Source organism: Vanacampus margaritifer, chromosome 19, assembly GCF_051991255.1.
Source record: "Vanacampus margaritifer isolate UIUO_Vmar chromosome 19, RoL_Vmar_1.0, whole genome shotgun sequence".
Classification (NCBI taxonomy): Eukaryota; Metazoa; Chordata; class Actinopteri; order Syngnathiformes; family Syngnathidae; genus Vanacampus; species Vanacampus margaritifer.
The window spans coordinates 5469750-5488066 of record NC_135450.1 but is presented as its reverse complement, the minus strand read 5'-3'; the positions used below and the strand labels follow the sequence as shown (position 1 = coordinate 5488066).

Sequence of the window (18317 nt, the reverse complement as noted above, 5' to 3'; positions counted from 1 at the left end):
AAGTGAAAAGGAACGTGCAAACCCAAGTGATTTTTAATAACATTTGTGCCAACTTTAAACTCGAACACCCAAGAACAAAACAATTCCAACGTGCAAACGTATTAACTGGCTGTCACTCCTCTGGCTCAGTGTTGGCTGAGTCATCCTTGACGACCACAGACTGGTGAATGAGGTCTGAGAATGTCTTGCCTAAAAAAAAAAATAATCACATCATAATCACTGGGGGGCTAAATTGTGTGCTAAAGTAATGGCTATAAGAACTGAGGCTACAGTTATACAAACAAAAACAATCATTTTTTTTAGTATGTCTGTTAACACCATGCATTGTCCCCCCCCCCAAAAAAAAAGCAACACATCCATCATTTTCATCTACTTTTGAGTCACTGGGGCGTCAGCTTTAGCGGGGAAGTCCAAACTTCTGTCTCCCCAGCCACTTCTTCCAACTCATCCCAAGGCCAGCCAGGAGATATAGTCTCGCTAGCGTGTCATGGGTCATGCCCGTAACACCTCACCAGGGAGGCATCCTAACTAGATGCCCGAGCCAACGGATCGGGCTCCTCTCATTGCGGAGGAGCAGCGGCTCTACTCCAAGCCCCTCACAGACAGCGATGGGAAGTAATGAACTGCACTTGAGTAGTTTTCTTCAGTACTCTTCTGAGCATTCATTTTTTTAAACTACTTTTGAGTTTTAGATATTACATTTTAACATTAGTATCTGTACTTTTTACTCGAGACATTTTCAAAACAAAGTTGTTACTTTTGTTTTGAATGCATGAAAACAATTAAAATACATGACCTGGTAGAAAAAGCTGTTAATGTCTCCTGGCTCCGCCAATCATATGAAGCGTTACACACGGTCCCCTACATCCCAGCTTGCGATTGGCTCTTATGACACGCTATCACATGACGTGCAATGGGCTAAATTAGAACCCGGAAATATGAGGGCAATGCGCGACGCCACTACAAAAGGTAATTTGAAATTGTTAAGAACGCTCCAGACTGCTAGTCAATTATGAAAGAAGGTTCAATCATGTCAATGAGGAGTGGTACATTAAAAAAATCTAGATAGCTCGTAGCCCGTGCAAGCCATTGACACCACAGGGCGGCCATCTTACCACTCCCATTGCGCGAGCTGACTACTGTATATACTATAGGCACTGCACAAACAGATTAGACATATTGGACAGTATATGTGCTGCTTTGAAGACCCCCTTTATCTTTTATCGCTCAGTTTCTTAGACCCCAATATTAGATTTAGAGGCATACCCCCATCAACATAAAATATGAGTCCCCCCCGCCCATTCATACAAACGTGATACAAAGATCAGTCACAAACACAAACTTTTCTATAATGGACACCCCAATGCATTAACCTCCCTAGTGCAAACTCGCCAATCACTGTCCACGCGCACAAATGTAGGCCTACAGAAAATGACAGTTTGATCTTTTGTTTAATTACAGGTATAATTCTTTACTAAAAACCCTGCCACAGTTTGGCTTTAGCCTCAGGTGCTAGTTAGCTAGCTTCCTAGCTAGCTCCTGTGGGTGCTCGTTTACCTGCTAGGGAGCTAGCTAGCTAGTACCCATGGTGCTCGTTTACCTGCTAGGGAGGTAGCTAGCTAGCACTACGAGCGTAGCTAGCTAGCACTAGGGGCTGAAGCCAAACTGTAGCAGGGTTTTGGGACCTGGATTTGCCACCTCTGATAAAAAAAACTATCCAAGTTTCATCCTGTAAACATCAGATATATATAATATATACATGTATCTAATTATGTACAAAGCAAGGGCAAGTTGTAAAACGACTGAAGTCCTCTTGTTTATGTTTCACAAATGAAAACACATGATGCTGTTCCAAGTACTGTCTCAATTGTTTTCCAATCTCGATACTGTAAATAAAATGTATAGGATTAGTTGTCCAGATAATGTTTCTTGGAGTGGTAAAATGGCGGCCTCTCTGCGTCAAAACAATCAGCTATCCAGTTTTACGTACAGATCAGTGGTGTGCACTCATTTTCGCTCCATTAGCTAATCTCTTTCAAACTGACGTAGGAGGAAACAGTCGTTAAAAATAATTTTTACTTCTACTTGTCAAGTACATTTCAGAGCCTGTACTTTTTTACTTTTATTTGAGTAATTATTTGAGTACTTTTACTTCCACTAAAGTATTTATTTATTTTTTTACACAAGTAATTGTACTTTTACTCAAGTAGAAAGAGAATGTCAGTACTTTTCCCATCTCTGCTCACAGATGACCAAGCTTCTCATCCTATCTCAAAGACAGAGCCCGGACACCCATGTCTGTGATATGCTTTTGCCGAAATATCACAAGTATCAAGAATGCTAGCATACTTTATATAAAAAAAGATTTCTCAATACCTACCAATACTGTCATCCGGGGACAATGGAGGTACCCCGTCACTGGACTCCTTTGGAAATACCACACTAGATGTGTTTTGACCACAATTACGTTATAAAAATTGGTTACAAATAAAATGATCACTCACTTCATTGTGACGGTATGTTCTAGTTTAATTCAATCAGTCTCATCTTACTTTGTTGCACTCGGCATTCTTCGTTTCCTCCTCCTCTTTTTGGTCTACAACAGAAACGATATGTCAGCATCACAATTTAAAAAAACACAACCATGAGATCTATGCTACTCTTTAAATCACCCAGTTACTACACTGTAACTCTTAATAGAGAACAGGGCTGCTTGATTATGAAGAAAATATTAATCATGATTATTTTGGTAACTGAAATCATGATTAGGACGATCATTTATTTTTTGGTACAAACCAAGAAAATGTTTAAACAAAGAATATTAAGAAAATAAAAATCTTTGAAACAGGGGTGTTAGAAAAAAATGATTCTGCAATATATCGCGATATAACAGCGCGCAATTTTTGAATCGATTCAACAAAACGTCTTACTTAGGGTTAGGATTCACGCATTAAGCATGGAAGAATGTTATATTAATGGAACATTAAGCCTTAACTCTTTGACTGCCATGGACGTTAAAAGACGTCAAGTAAAAACCTACGGAGGGCCGCCAATGACGTTAAAAGACGTCATCCAATTTTTTTTATATATATTTTTTTAAACGGGTGGAGGAAAGCCTTTGGCCAGCTGCTGTGAAAGTTTCAAGCAGATCTAGTTAGCCTAATGACTATTTTTGGCCCCTAGATGGCAGCAATGACTCTCTTTTGACAAGATTGGGTAGGCGTCAGTAGAAGACGTGAGGCGGAGCTAGAGGGGACAATGGCTGGGGAAGGGAAGAAAACATGGCGACTGGTTGCAAGCAGCTCACGGTCGAGCAGTTTTTTTCAAAGACGAAAAGCATCGACCAACGCTTAAGAGCACATTGATGACGACGATGAACATCGTCGATGATGATGATGGTGACTCCGAGGTTGACGCTGAAGTTGCAAGCGTTGACGCGGCGGCTATGACGACGTCATAAAGGTTCACCGGCTAGCGATGCTAACACCGGAAAACGCGGAGCACAATCGAGCACGCTCAGGCGGACGTTCAATCGGACAACGAAGAGTGCCCCGAGGCCAATGCATATTCATCGGAGGAGTGTGTACAGTCTGCTACTTGCTATTCCCCGGAAAAAAAGTCCGTCAAGAAAGTGTAACGTCTGCACGCGAAAGGAGCCATCGCAAGTGAAACTAATCTGTTGTGCAAATCCTGCTGCGTCTCCTTGCACGCATGAGAGCGTTACAAAAAGAAAAACTGTATTTGAAACATCCACATAATTGTAAATAGTACCACAGTTGCACACATTTTTAAATAGTTTGCGAAATTGTTTTGTCAAATTGTTACACTGTTGAATGGAAATAAACGTATTTTGCAACCAAAAAACACTTTTTCATTGTTGGTGATAGCGTTTTACAGAAGTAAAGCACTATTTAGGTGTTTGTGGCATCATTCATGGACAAAAAGAAGTGTACAATTCACTAGAGTGCATGAAATAACATTGTTTCACAAAAAGCTCTTTTTCTCCGCTTTTTGTTTCAAAACAGAGCATTTCGGTGAAACTAACCATTTTCTATTGTTGATTACTGAAGAACGGAATAAGGTAGAAACAAACTTTTTTTTTCTGATGAAAGATGAAAGTCCAATCTTTCATTTGGTAGTATGTTTTATGTGTTTCCATAGTCCAAACAACATTTTCTGTGGACCTTGAAAGATCAGTCAAAAGGCTTAAATCGGCTGGCACTGGCGACAACCTGTTTCTGAAAACGTCTGGCAATCAAGGAGTTAATATTTTATTTCAGTGCTGTTCAAACATGAAACAGACTGCAACCTTTTTGTTAAATACAGTGTCTCAGTTATAAGCCTGAATTTTCAGATAAATAAATACATTTTCATACAAATCTTACAGTGTACATGTACAAGTTTACTGATTAGTATTTTCAAAATTTGAGTTTAAAAAAAATCGCAATAATCAATTTATAGATTCGTATCGGGATTAATCGGTATCGAATCTAATCGTGACCTATGAATCGTGATACGAATCGCCAGGTACTAGGCAATTCACACCCCTAATATTTATGCAAGTTACTTTTGGATTAAACAACATTTATTAAAAATATATATATATTTTAAAGACTGCAAATGTATCAATTTACACGATTCAAAACATTTTTTTTTTTACGATTATGCTGATTTTGTAATTGTGGAGTGAAAGAATTGAAATTGTAATTGAATTTTGATTAATTGCACAGCCCTATTGGAGAATGTGAACGTTTATTATTACCATGCATGGCGGCCACATTTTCTTGCATATGGATGTCTTTCAAACACAAGTCTCTGACAAGACAGGTCACCTCCTCAACAACATTCTGAAAAGTAGCATAACATATGCTAGTCATTTTTGACTAAGATGGTTTTGTTAATAGAATGACGTGAACTACCTCATCTTGACAGAGATGCGTTTGGGATCCCGCCTCTATGTCAAACGATGGAATTGAAAACACACTTCATTTTTATTCTTGAATGTAAAACAGTTACCTTGATCATGGAGGGTGTGAGGGGTGAAAAAGAGATACAAACCAGGATGTTCACTTTGACAAAAATCTGACATCTCGTCTTCTGCACTCGTGTTGCTCTGCAAACACACAACACATTATCATTAAATGTGAAGTCAACCCAAACATTTTTTTGACAATAATTTGTTCAATACAGCCCCACTAGTCCAAATATGTTATTCTGTTTAATATTACATTAGTTTTAATTCTGAATATGAACAAAAGTATTGATATTTGGAAAATACAAAAGTAATCCAGAGTTGAAAATACACATAGATAGTATACAATTAGAAAATGTGAAGGAATATACATTTTTGGGTGTAATAATTGATAGCAAGTTGTCGTTGAATGCCCATGTAAGACACATAAGAACAAAAAATGTCCAAAAGCCTCTCAATCATGAATAAAACAAAAGCAATTTCTAGATCATGATGCTATCAGAATATTATATTGTTCCTCAGTTCTCCCATATCTCACCTATTGTATTGAAGTATGGGGAAATAATTATAAATGTTCCAAACAGACCTTATTCATATTGCAAAAACGTGCAGTAAGGATTATACACAAGGCTCAATTTCTAGCCCACACAAATAAAATGTTTATTCAATCTAATTTAATTAAGTTAGATGATCTTGTGAAATATTCTACCTGATTTATTTTATCGAAAGTCTTTGGTAAATCGCTACCAAATAATGTAAGTTTTTTTCTGTTCTAACTTGGAGAGTACTTATGGCATGAGAGGCTTTGGAAATTTTACACTACCAACATTTCAAACTACCAGGAAGAGTTTTAGTGTGTCTGTATGTGGGGTAAAACTACAGTCTGAACAGTCTGAACCTACACTACAAGCAATGTCAAAACATTTACAGCTTTAAAGCATCTTACAAACACATAATCTTGTCACAGTATCAGGATGGCAGGGCTTAGCTGGCTTTTTTTTTTTTTTTTTTTTACCATTGTTGGTATTGATTAGTTGTTTGTTTTTTAATAATGCTGGTATGTTCCATTCCTTCACTTTGTGGGTACTGATGATGCCTTTACCATGTTGGTATATATTTGTATTACCTTTGTTGGTATTTAATTATTGCTGCAACATATTGTATTCTAAAATTGTGCAAATTATTATTTAGATAGTACGATATCTGTATATAATGTTCGAGTTTTCGTAACATTGACCAGTAGGACTTGTATGGATGTAATTTAAATATTAGGGAAGCGGAAAGTGCCTGAATGCTGTGTATATTGTTGGAAGATGGGGGTGGGATTTAATAAGTTATCTTCTTCCGACTCCTTTTTGAGTAGCACATGTTGAGGTTTCTTTATTGCCACTGGTATACATGATGCTATGTTTTTTTTCTTTCTTGCTATGACTATTTTCCGATTGTTTTTTGGAATATGTCATATTGCTTGATCTGTTCAAAACAAATAAATCAATTCAATTCAATAATAAATGTTGCCTATACGTGCCCAAATTAGGCGCCGCCTAGAGCCCTGATTCATATTAACTGCTCTGGGACAACTAAAGCCATGTTGACAAATTGCTCACTGTTGCTTCTTCGGTCACGTGCGGTGGTGACATATTACCTCCTAAGTTGTGCAGTGGAGGCTTTGACTCTTACAATGACACACGTTAGTATAATTTTTTTTAGACCGTTTTTTATATCGGTCTATTTTTTTCAATATCAGACCTGTACAAATGACGTTTTTGATCCATAAATGGACCAATAAATATCCTGCATCAATTAAATTGATATCAACAATCCACTTCATCACGTTGTTCACGTTTTCACATCATGAAACTAAGATAACATGGAAATGTTGGTCAACATTTCCACACCATTGCAAAGCTTTAAACAGGATTTTCACAGAGGACAATGGCCACTGGTAATGTAAGTGTTATCGCAGCAAATTGCAACAAAATTATAGAAGGCCGGTAAAATGCACAGATAGGCAAACAAGTGGACGTCCTTGGAAATGTATTACAGTACTCGATTCAGGGATCAAACGTGGGAATTTTGCCATTCAGCTCCTTATTAGCAAAACGCACAGGGCGTAAATAAGTCATGAACTATAGTGCATTTGAAGTGCATTCAAAAGTTTAAAGAAATTAACAGATAAAGGTTATAGTGGGTTTAAGGTTAATTATTTCTCAATATAATGTGAAAGCCAAATATCCCGATTTTTTGTGAGGTGTAAATAAATACAAAATAAGTTACATTAAAATTCTTTACACACATTAACATCATACTAATATATATTCTGTTTTTTAAGGTCCCCATCGCGGCTTAAGTATGTTGACAATATGAGCATAAATTGCTTACTTCTATTATCCCTTTGTTACCGAGATTCCCAAATGCCCCACTTCCATCAACAGAGCAGGAAATAAAATTGCTAATATGAGGAAACAATCGTTTTCAGACATTCCTCTCGCTCGCTTTTATGTCCAAATAATCACATGTACATACACAAATTAATACTCTTTAGCATCACTTTCGAAACAAAATTTGACATTTTATTTTGACTCCACAAAGACCTTGCGAGGACCAGTCAGACTGTGAATAGGCAGGTGTGACCCACAGGCCGTATAATGCTCAGTTGTCTGTTCTAAGCAGATGGGTTCAACACTTGCCACAACAACAACTCATCAAGACACCTTCGGTTGTGACTCCAACTCAGACTCAAGCACAGAATGAAAAAAAAACATTACAGATGTGTACGCAACTCATGTCGAAATGGAGTGTGATGCAAATTACCATTTCCTCTTCTATCACACTGATGCGACAATGTTTTCCTGCAGCCATTACGCCATCACTCTCATTTGGATCTACAATGCAAACGTGATATTAAGTTATTCAATGTGTTTTTCAGCAGAAAAGTTAGTTACATATTTTTAACATTTTGAAAGTGTTTCATTTTGAGTTTTTGTTTTTTGCAGAGATTGTAGTGGTGGAAGAAATAGTGCTCTCTACTGGATGATAATTTCATGACATGTCAACGAGCTTCATGAAGAGTTCCATGGACAAAACCTAGTCAATGTCATCACAGTGCTTTCTGCATGTGAGATCTTTTGTAGATACCTGTCAACTCCTTAACAGAATAGACCATGGCACTCTGAAAACAACAAAAGTTGAATTACATTTTTTTCTTTTCCCCAACAAGCAAAATTGTGCATACTGAGCGGTTACTACCTGTGTAAAGGAATCTGTGCTGAAATGTGACTCGCTGAATGAGGTGACAGTATTGGCGTCAGTATCAACAGGAAGATCTGGTTGGGCAAAAACAAAAAACAAAATACACATCTGAAGAACACTGATATACCAGCAGTTGTTATACAACTTGTCAGGGGCTTACAAGAACAAACCTGAATATGCATTCACTTCAACCAATGCCAATGTGTTATCCTCAGTTGTAATAGCAATCTAAAAGAGAACAGATTCTTGTATAAGCAATAAACTTTAGGAAGAGGGACAAGAAATAAGACAAGCTATAGCATCAGTATAAAAAATAAAAATAAAAATAAAAATTGCTCAGGTGGGTCTCGGTTTTCAACAGAATTCCCTTCCAACTAGTATTGTTACTATAATACTAAAATCTGAACTTCGCTTTAAAAAAAAAAAAAAAAACAACCACCTGCATTTAATACCTCAATCCCACAACTGAAACAATACTACAACAATAATGTAATTAATTTAATTAATAATTAGCTCAATAACATAAAATTATTTATATTTGTATTTATTCAGAAAAATAAAAAAATAAAAGTCATAGGCCACCAAAAGTTCGATTGTTCTAGCAATGTGTATTATGGTCATATCTACCTAAAAGGCTACCAAGTTATATAAATAAAGTGAAAATCCTTTGTATTTGTTTTTTTATCCATCTTTCTGTTGGCTAGCAGGCCCTGCGCCTTGGAGGATGATGGTGATATTGATGCCATGATGACTTAATACATGACTCTTACATATCTTATGTAATCTTATCACAAAATAATTCACGTGTAACATTAAGTATTATGCATATGAATGTGGCAACGATTATGATGTTAATATCCAAAATATTGCGACTTCCATAATATTTTCAGACTATGATTAGCACGTCTACACATGTACACATACTGTAGATTTTGGTGACAGTCGCATCTTTTGGACAATGTTTCATGTCTTCAACGCAACTAAGAGCCAATGTTACATACAAGGAGAATATAAAAAATATAGCAAGTGTCGTTATAATATATTTCAGACAATGAGCACATGTCCACATTAAATTTTCGTGAGAATCCATCATGGTTTTTATATATCTGCCACGGTAATGCATCGGTTGCACACCACTCTACAGTTGCTCTCTTTTTTTTCTACCTTTCTTAAAGGTAGAATATGTATGACGGCGTATTGGGGCCGATTCATTCTTCAGATGGTGACGACCTGACTACAGAGACGTTTGACGGTTGTGGCGTTCGCGGACGGTTTGAATTCCTGGCGCCATATTAACTGAGGTAAGTGGAGTAATTATCCACGTTTAAGGAATTCTTTCTGTTTGGGACCGCTCCGCCGCCATGCGTTTTGTAAATAACTAAATCAAAGGTGGGATTTGTGTGAACAGAGGAATAAGTTTAAATTGTTTGGTTGTATGGAGTCCATGATTGTGGATTTTCCTACGGTATTTGAAAAATACACATGTGGTGACGAGCAATGTTTATGAAGATGCTGTCACGTTGAATTGAGTGCAACTGCATGGGGAAGTCAACTTAAAAAGCATTTTGTTTTTATAAGCGTTAGATATTTGGATAATTGGTTTGAAATCCATATATATGTGTTGAAGTTGTTTGGATAAGTGGTTTGAAGTCCACATATATGGGTTGAAGTTGAGAGGAAGTCAGCTTAAAAAGCATTTTTGTTTTTATAAGCGTTAGATATTTGGATAATTGGTTTGGAGTCCATATATATGTATTGAAGTTGAGGGGAAGTCAGCTTGAAAAGCATTTTTGTCTTTACAAGAAAAGCATTTTGTTTTTACAAGCGATAGATTCTTGGGTAATTAGAAATGATCCTTGAATAAAATAAAGTCAGCGGATAGACGCAGCAGAGAGTACGACTGCTGTTATGTAATCGGGACAAGATATTTGCTCAACTTATGGAAGTCAGATTGACATAAAACGGACTTAATATGCCGTTTTAAGATCAATCGCTAGGTCTTTTGAATAATTGGTTATTGATATTCTTAGACAAGAGATATTTGCTCAACTTATGGAAGTCAGACCGACATAAGAATATTTGGAACTCCTTAAGATCGGTCGATAGGTCTTGGAATATTCGGTTATTAAAATTCTTAGACAATACTGTTCAGCTGGGACAAGAACAGTTATCCGGATTTTATATGTTTTGATATGTCGTACAAAGCGACATGTCTTGTCTGTCCGTTGTGTGTGTATGCCGTCTGATCGGTGAAGAAACTCTAACGTCACGGTAAAATCTTAAAGTGACCGCGACGAGAACAGTTGACTAATTCTGTTATAAGTGAGACGTCACTTCATTTTAAATATTAATACGACGTAACGTCAATATAATATAATATAATATAATATAATATAATATAATATAATATAATATAATATAATATAATAAGCTATAAAATACGGGCAATAATTAATAGAAAGTATGGACACTATTTGAGAACTACAAAAATGGTTGTCATGAGGCGACAGGGAGTTGCGAGCACATGCGCATTTGCGATCGGAGAAATGCCCAGTCCGTGGTTTGAAAAACTGATAAAATGGATATACGATTGCGGTGGAATAAATCTTATGGCGCCGTTATAAGCTACAGTAAGTTAATTTTATTGATGGGGGACGTTGAGGCTTGCGCCGCGGGCGTTCGACGTAAAAAACGAGATATAGAACACTTTTACGAGTGGAATAAAAACGACACATAATCGTGTATTTTTGGATAAGATGATGATGAATAATGCTAGAATACTAGCTTTAGGTATTTTTGTGAAGTTATAACCATTTATATAACTTTAAATAATGATATAAGACTAAATGATTTGACCTGATATCACTTCCGCTAGTCGGAATTAAAGCTTCCGGATTAAACATACCGTTTAAATAATGACTTAAAATGTAATTAATATTGAACGACGGGACTTGATTATATTGTGAAAAAGGTTAGTTTATTCTAATAAGATATGGCATTTGTTACACGGCGCCCGCTCGCTAATAATGTTAAGAGTGTTATAAGTAATATGTAATTTTTATATAGAGGAGAGTCCCGGACGTATCTTTAAGAAAAGTGTATTGAAAAAATGATTAATACTAAAATGTTGCTTTGCAAAAAAAATAACTGTATAATACAAATTTATGTAATAAAACAAATTAAGCCGTTTAATAAGCGCTAAACGGGATAAATTAATTAGACGGTAAAATTACTAATAAAACTTCTAACGCTAAAACCCGCAATTGTCTGCGTTAAATAATTGAACGACATTATATAAATTGTTGCCGTAACTGATTTTATAAGCCCCTTATATAAATTTCTTAAGCACTAATGTTGAATACTTAAACTGGATTCACGAGTGCAAATACGTCATATTTAAAATTATGTTTGATATAAAACGAACGAATATTAATACACAAATAACATAAAGAGGTATAATTTTAAGATATTATAAAATTTAGATGCATGTCTTATGCTTGTAGACTCTACAAATCACCCATGATCTACAATGTAGAGCTTTGACTGATTGTAGTTGCTATGACTCATTTTGACCACCCGATGTCCCCTTTCTCGGGTTAAAAAATGCCAACAGCCATCAATCTTTGTAATGAGGTCAAATAAAATGCTTTTATAAAAGGTAATGTTAATTGTGTGATTGTTAATCTGCTTTTAAAGTTTAATGAGAGGATGTATGTTTGTTTTTTCTGGGATTGTTTTTGGATTAAGTAGTTCAGTCTCTACTCTTATAATAATAATAATAATAATAATAACTAAAAACGAATAACTTGGATGGCAATTAATGTGGAATAATTCTTTATATAGATGATTGTTTTTTCCCTTATAATTTTGTTTGTGCGCGAGAACATTGTTTAATAAATTTTAAATATCTTTTCAGAATCAGGAGACACACCCATGAAGGACAATTGGGGTCCCACCAAAGTGCCATATTCCGGTCCTGGGGATGAAGTAATGTGTTAATTATAATTTAAAAGGAGTCTTTTTTATTTATTTATTTTTTTTCTCCCATGTTTATAAATAGAAAATAATTTTAATCTCTCCTGAATATATTTAACCTTTGAATTCGACATTTGAAGTCTCATTACAAACAGACTGGGGAAGCTATCTGGAAGAATTACATTTTTGACATAATTTGAGGTGCTATGTAATTAAAAATCATTCCTGCTTTGACGTTTGACCAAAGGCTAACTTTACGGGCTGCGGCCTCCATTGAGAAAACATTAATTGAAAACTACACACTTATTAATTAACTATATTTGTAAATTGTTAGAGTATATCTGTCCTATTTTATCCTAAGTATTATTTATGAAGGTATGCAAACCATATTAAATTAAATATTGTAAACCATAACAAATATTGACATATAATTAGTAATTATTTAAAATTGTAAACTTTCATTGTTTTAATTATTATTATTATTTTTTTTATTAAAAAAATATATATATATATTTTCTTCCCCTTTCTCAAAATTTTTTGAATTTTTTAATAAAGGAAGTTTTTGTTTTTAATATTTACTGACATGTTATGGCCTAAATACTGTTGGGGCAGATTTTAGTGTTTTCAGTCGAGTGAGGATTATTGGTCGGGGGTCATTATTTCAGAACAAAGTCAACTGGCGGGACACAGACCTCTTTAAAAAAAAAACACCCACAAAGAAACTGCAACTGCCACCACCATCAGAGGGGCGTGATGCAGCCATCATCACAAAACATCCTGCCAATACCTGATGGAGAGTTGAGGTTCCTGGCGCCACCTGTTGCCACAATGACTGTGCCATCATATACAAATGTGATAAAAGAAAAACTGCTCCACTGCCCAATGCACACAATGCTCCGCACGAACTGTCCTATGAAAAACTGCTCCATATGCTCTGCACAAGCGTCCTTAAAGCATTCCTGCGTCCAGAACTGTCCACTACGATGGTGACTCAACCCCACAAACAATGCTTTCCTTGAATTAGTGATACCGGACCATATGATGTGATACTGACTGTTTACACTGCACTCTATTTTTGACAGATATAAGGTGATATCATTTACAGTAAAACATTTCGTAAATATAATGAACTGATTGACAACACTATATACACACAGATTTATTACATTTTAAAAACGTTTGATGTCTATTTTGATTTGATCTGATTTGTTTATCTCTGTCTATTTTAAAACAGTCAGCTTTTTGGACAAACATCAACAAGGGGGACTAGCAAGCTTAATGGTAACATTAAAACTAAGGGCAACTTTATGTATTAATAATAATTGATGAATTGGCTGAAAACTGAGATTCTTTATAAAATTCATTGGCATAAGCTACAATATTTTTATAGTACAAAAGATAATACAGGTAAATTTCGTCTGGTTTCAGAAATTGAAACAGCTAATATGAATACAGACAGATAAGATACAATTTATTTCAATCTTAATTATTATATTTTACTTTTTTAAGTTTGGTCTTCTAGTGTTTTCCCGAATTCTCTTTTGAAATTTAAACAGTTGCTTGGGACGCATTGTCAAATTTGCTGGTTAAATGTAAAATTTTCCCCTCTTTCTAAACAAAAAGCAAGCAAAATTTATTTACTGCAAAACTTTATATATTAGTCTGAAAATTCTCTAAAGCGATCTTTTTCAGATGGGGGAATTATTGGTTGGTCTGGGTATATCGTCGCGAAGGACACAAACAGTCCATGTTAAATAAATAAATTTAAAATTAAAAGTTAGTCTTAATGCGATAATTATAGATAGTCCGTGAGAATGAATTTTACAGGAGGACAATTGGGGATTTCCTTGACCATGGAGAAGGAGTAAGTTTTGGCAGAGACGGCGAAAATAAGGTGAATATGTTCCATTTCTATTTCTATTTTTCCCCTGGGGCCCTGGGGTTAGATGTTATTTTTTGATTTTATTTGTTGACGAAAGTTGCATTTATTTAATGGCCGGAAGCACATCCATGCTATATAACAATAAATATTATAATAAAACATTCCAATAATTATTACATTCTGTAAACAAAATTGGCCTCGTCAGATTTGAACTGGCTAAAGATTTTCATTTTTTGCATTTAAGAATGTGCTCAGGTCATTAAAGTCAGCCAAAGGCTGGATCCTAATTGAATGTCACAACAAACAGAATTTTTTCCCACAGGAGAGGCCTACAGAACTTTACTAACATTTACTAACTCCTAACTATATAACACTACCAAAATGCTCTTTCAAAAAGAAGGGATGTGAATAAATGTTTATTAGTGACTAAATGAAAATATTTTGCACCCAGATAAGGTGATGAAAAGGTCAATCTAGTCCAGTCCACGGGGCACCTGGTTCCACATCTTGCCTATTAGACCAGCCGGAGGTCCGCCTTCTACTCAACCCCCACCTTCAGGAGCCAGCCACCAGCGGGAGCCAACTGAGTGACCAGACGTGGCAACCGAGAGGCCATTCAACTGCTTCCAGTTTCCACCAGATGAGCTGAGGATTACCCAATGGAGATAGGAGGAATGTGTCCCTTTTCCGGGGCGTTCCACAAAGAATGAGTCACACCTTGGGCCCGGTGATCATCTCTGGCAGTTGATGTGGGTTCTAAAAAAGCTGAAGGAATCCATCCATCCATCCATTCCCTTGACCACTTGTCCTCACAAGGATTGTGAGGGTACTGGAGCCTATCCCAACTGGCTTCGGGCAGGAGGCAAAGTGCAACCTGAACAGGTTGCCAGCCAATCGCAAAGCTGAAGGACTCGGTTTGAAAAAACCCCAAAAAAACAAAAACAAAACGCAAGCAACAAAACTTCCCTAGCCCAAACGACAACAAGTCTTCAATCGCATCTCCAATTGCACGTACATAATGACACTCTTTCTCATACTGACTGTCATGCCAATTTGCTATTTCTGGGATCCCTCAACACAAATTTTGAACATAATCACAACACACTGTCTTCATATATGATATGCTTATTTTACTGAGAAAAAAAACAAAAAATCATTTAATGAATCACATTGTTTTGACATATGACTGACCTCCTCTCCTGCTAAAAAGAATGTTTTCATTTTTCCTCTTCCTATGTTGCACCTGCCATTGCGATGATGAAAATCCCGCGGGAATCCTTTGGTAAAAATGTTTAAATATTTAGTTATTGGGCTTTATTTTAAAAAGCCCAAAGGGCGGACTGAAAGATATTATAACATTTTTAATACCTAATTTCATATATCAACTATTGTTACACATTATGAACATTTTAATTCTTCATATTAACCTATAAGACATATTTTGTGTCCTGAGCAGAGCAGATGATGTCGACCTCGTATGGTCTGGCCTTAAGCTGGGTCATATTATTTAGTCTAAAGAAGTTCCTTCTCTGTGCGAAAACACATTTCTGTTCGTGAGTGAGAGCGCACACTCATATAACTATCTATGTTACATTAGGAGCTGTTGAGTTCAACTTGTTTGTGAGATTTTGTTATGGGAGAAAGTACTGAGAATTGCCTTGAAAGTATATTTTGACTAGAGACGAATACAGCTGTATCTGTGTCCTGAGAACTCGGTTTTTCAACCTGTATTTTTCCATTATATAACACATTTACTTATTCATGAGGGGCGGTGTTGGAGACACTGTTCTTGCGATTTGATTGTAATAAAGTGTGGGCTCTTCGAAAGAGGAGTGGCATTATTGATCTGAAACTGTTGGAGTTTGATTCAATGATGTAACGGAAATCTCCGGAATAAATCATCCTGCGCAGGAACTCTGTTCATTTCTTATCCCATAATTAGATTTATTGGACACGCAAAAGTATGGATTTTTAATATACCTTCTTCAGTATAAATAATTTTTTTTAGAGGGTGAGGGCAATATTCCGAGAAAAAAACTTCCAAATTCGCCACTTTATAAAGTGACTTTTTTTTCCTAAGACTTTATAAAGTGGCTAATTTGCGAGTTTTTCTTGGAATATTAGCCCCCTGAAAATAAAAATAAATATACGTGGCCCTAATATGCCATCGTAGATATGAAACCTGAGATGATTTATTAGGAGTGCCATCTAAATTATGGCAATACCCAACGTAGCGCTGGGCGATGTGGTCAAAAAATAAAATCTCGATTTTTGCAATCATTCAGGACGATTACGATTTTAATCCAATAAACCCAGCAAACATTTATTTAAAGGTTTCATTCATTAAAAAATGATTCCTGTTCTTTCTGCCACAAAATTACAACTCACAAAAATATTTGGATGTAACAGAACATAAGAACAAGAGCTTTTAATAATCCAAAAGACAAAACTTGATTTCACGATTTAATAAATTTTCAACGATTCGATTCCTAAAATGACGATGTATTGAATTCATTCGATTCATTGCCCAGCCCTAACCCAACGACGCCATATGGCATTTTTCGAGCACAATAGACCAGAAAACAAGTCCAAAATGACCAGTGCCACGTTAAGACGGAACACATCACAGCAATGACGTGGACTGGACTAAAAATGTCCAATTTGGCAGCATACAGGGTATGTCATTTTGATACCTAATCGGCTTAAACCTTTTGTCAGGGATGCCCATTGATATTTGCACTTTAAATGTTCATACACACTGCCTCATAAAATGACAGAAAAGTAATTTTGAGTCGTGTCGCTTTAAACACGCGAGTGTGCCCCTTTTGACACAGAGTTGTGCTGATTTAGCCAGCCACGTCGTCCCTCTCACAAATGTAGCCAGGCATAGAAATGAAATGTATTGCCAATTATAGTTAATGATGCAAACCTGGAACAAGTGAAGTTACTTGACAGAAAAATATATTATGAGCAGTGCTGGATTAATTAATACAAACAAAATAATAGCATTATACCAGTTGTGATTCTTCAGTGGCGTCCACATCGTGCTCATAAGGAACCACGTAGTTCATGACGGTGTCACGAGGTACCTTTAAAAGGAGACAAAAATTATACTTTATTTAGGGGTCAATTCCAAGAGCAAAACGTTTGTTTTTGTTTTTTTACACCATTCATTCTTATTGACATCTAAGGGATGGGCTGAATATTCGATTCACTGACTAAGAATTTGGTCGAAATTTATTGTTGATTGTGTCTTCAAACATTTGAAGCAAAATTACGTGCAATGCTTAATTATCCCCATGCATGATCAAGAGAATTCAGTCAAATGCCAATGGTGTTAGGAAACGCAATGATCTTGTTCATACTATGTCATGTAAAGCAATTGTTTATACAGAGCAAATATCAGCAACCTTTTATTTTTTTCCTAAGTAATTAATTACTTCTGAAAATGTGTCAGTAAAATATTATATAAATACTGTGCAAACATAAAACCATGTACTAATACGAATTACAAAGGATTTACCATTGTTACAGCTGTCCCACTCATAACTGGCTTTGTATTGGCAACCTTGTCATCAGTAGAAACATTTGCATCTAAAAATAGAACATACAACAATAATATCAAACACTTAAATAAAGCTATGACATACATTCAGTGCTTGACATTAACGTTTTGCTCACCAGTCACTCTGGCTCGTGGTTTTCCCAGAGTTACTAGCCAATCACCATTTTCATTAGCCACTATTTTGTTGCTGAATAATAGGAATTATGCAGGCACAATTTCCACATTACGTAAAAAAGAGATGAATAAATGCTATTTTTTGAAAAGTTGAAGCACTTCCTTCCGATTCAGGAGACTGGCAGAGCCCTATGGCAGTACACCGAGACAAAGCATGAAATATTAAACATCTACACTGTTTTTGCTTTACACAAGATGTTTTCGAGAGCTACGAAAGATGACCATAAACAAGGTTTAGGCTTCGATATATATTATCATATTAGAGTTGCAACATTTAATGGATTGACCGATTATCAAATTAGAAGACAACTATTTTGATAAGCTTTTAGAGATCTAGTTTAACTTAAAATTGTCCAAATCTAATGCAGAAATCAAACTTGATTGGCTAAATTAGGTCACACCGGAAGGTTTAACTCACATGTAATTGGTCTGTACATTTTGTAACTACCATAAAGCCTGCAATGCTGCACCATTTAACCTTTCTTTTTTACTATAGG

At 35.8% G+C, this 18317-nt stretch overlaps 1 protein-coding gene across 2 annotated transcripts in view; it reads right to left on the bottom strand.

Moving 5' to 3' along the window:
- Positions 1-15: 15 nt before the first annotated feature.
- Positions 16-18317, bottom strand: part of tdrd6a (tudor domain containing 6a) — a 28147-nt gene continuing 9845 nt past the window's right edge. The window contains exons 3-14 of one of the 2 annotated variants that reach the window (XR_013289344.1): positions 17605-17675; positions 17096-17170; positions 8395-8452; positions 8222-8298; positions 8111-8144; positions 7787-7857; positions 5059-5113; positions 4920-4954; positions 4763-4847; positions 2505-2596; positions 2381-2426; positions 16-189 (exon numbers count right to left, since the gene is read on the bottom strand). Coding sequence is in view for 1 of the 2 variants with exons in the window: in XM_077552060.1 (XP_077408186.1) it covers positions 2416-2442; positions 2553-2596; positions 4763-4847; positions 4920-4954; positions 5059-5113; positions 7787-7857; positions 8111-8144; positions 8222-8298; positions 8395-8452; positions 17096-17170; positions 17605-17675 (632 nt within the window). In the remaining variant the exon portion in view is untranslated. Of the gene's footprint in view, positions 190-2380; positions 2443-2504; positions 2597-4762; positions 4848-4919; positions 4955-5058; positions 5114-7786; positions 7858-8110; positions 8145-8221; positions 8299-8394; positions 8453-17095; positions 17171-17604; positions 17676-18317 lie in introns of both variants that reach the window. The other variant, XM_077552060.1, reaches the window with a different exon arrangement.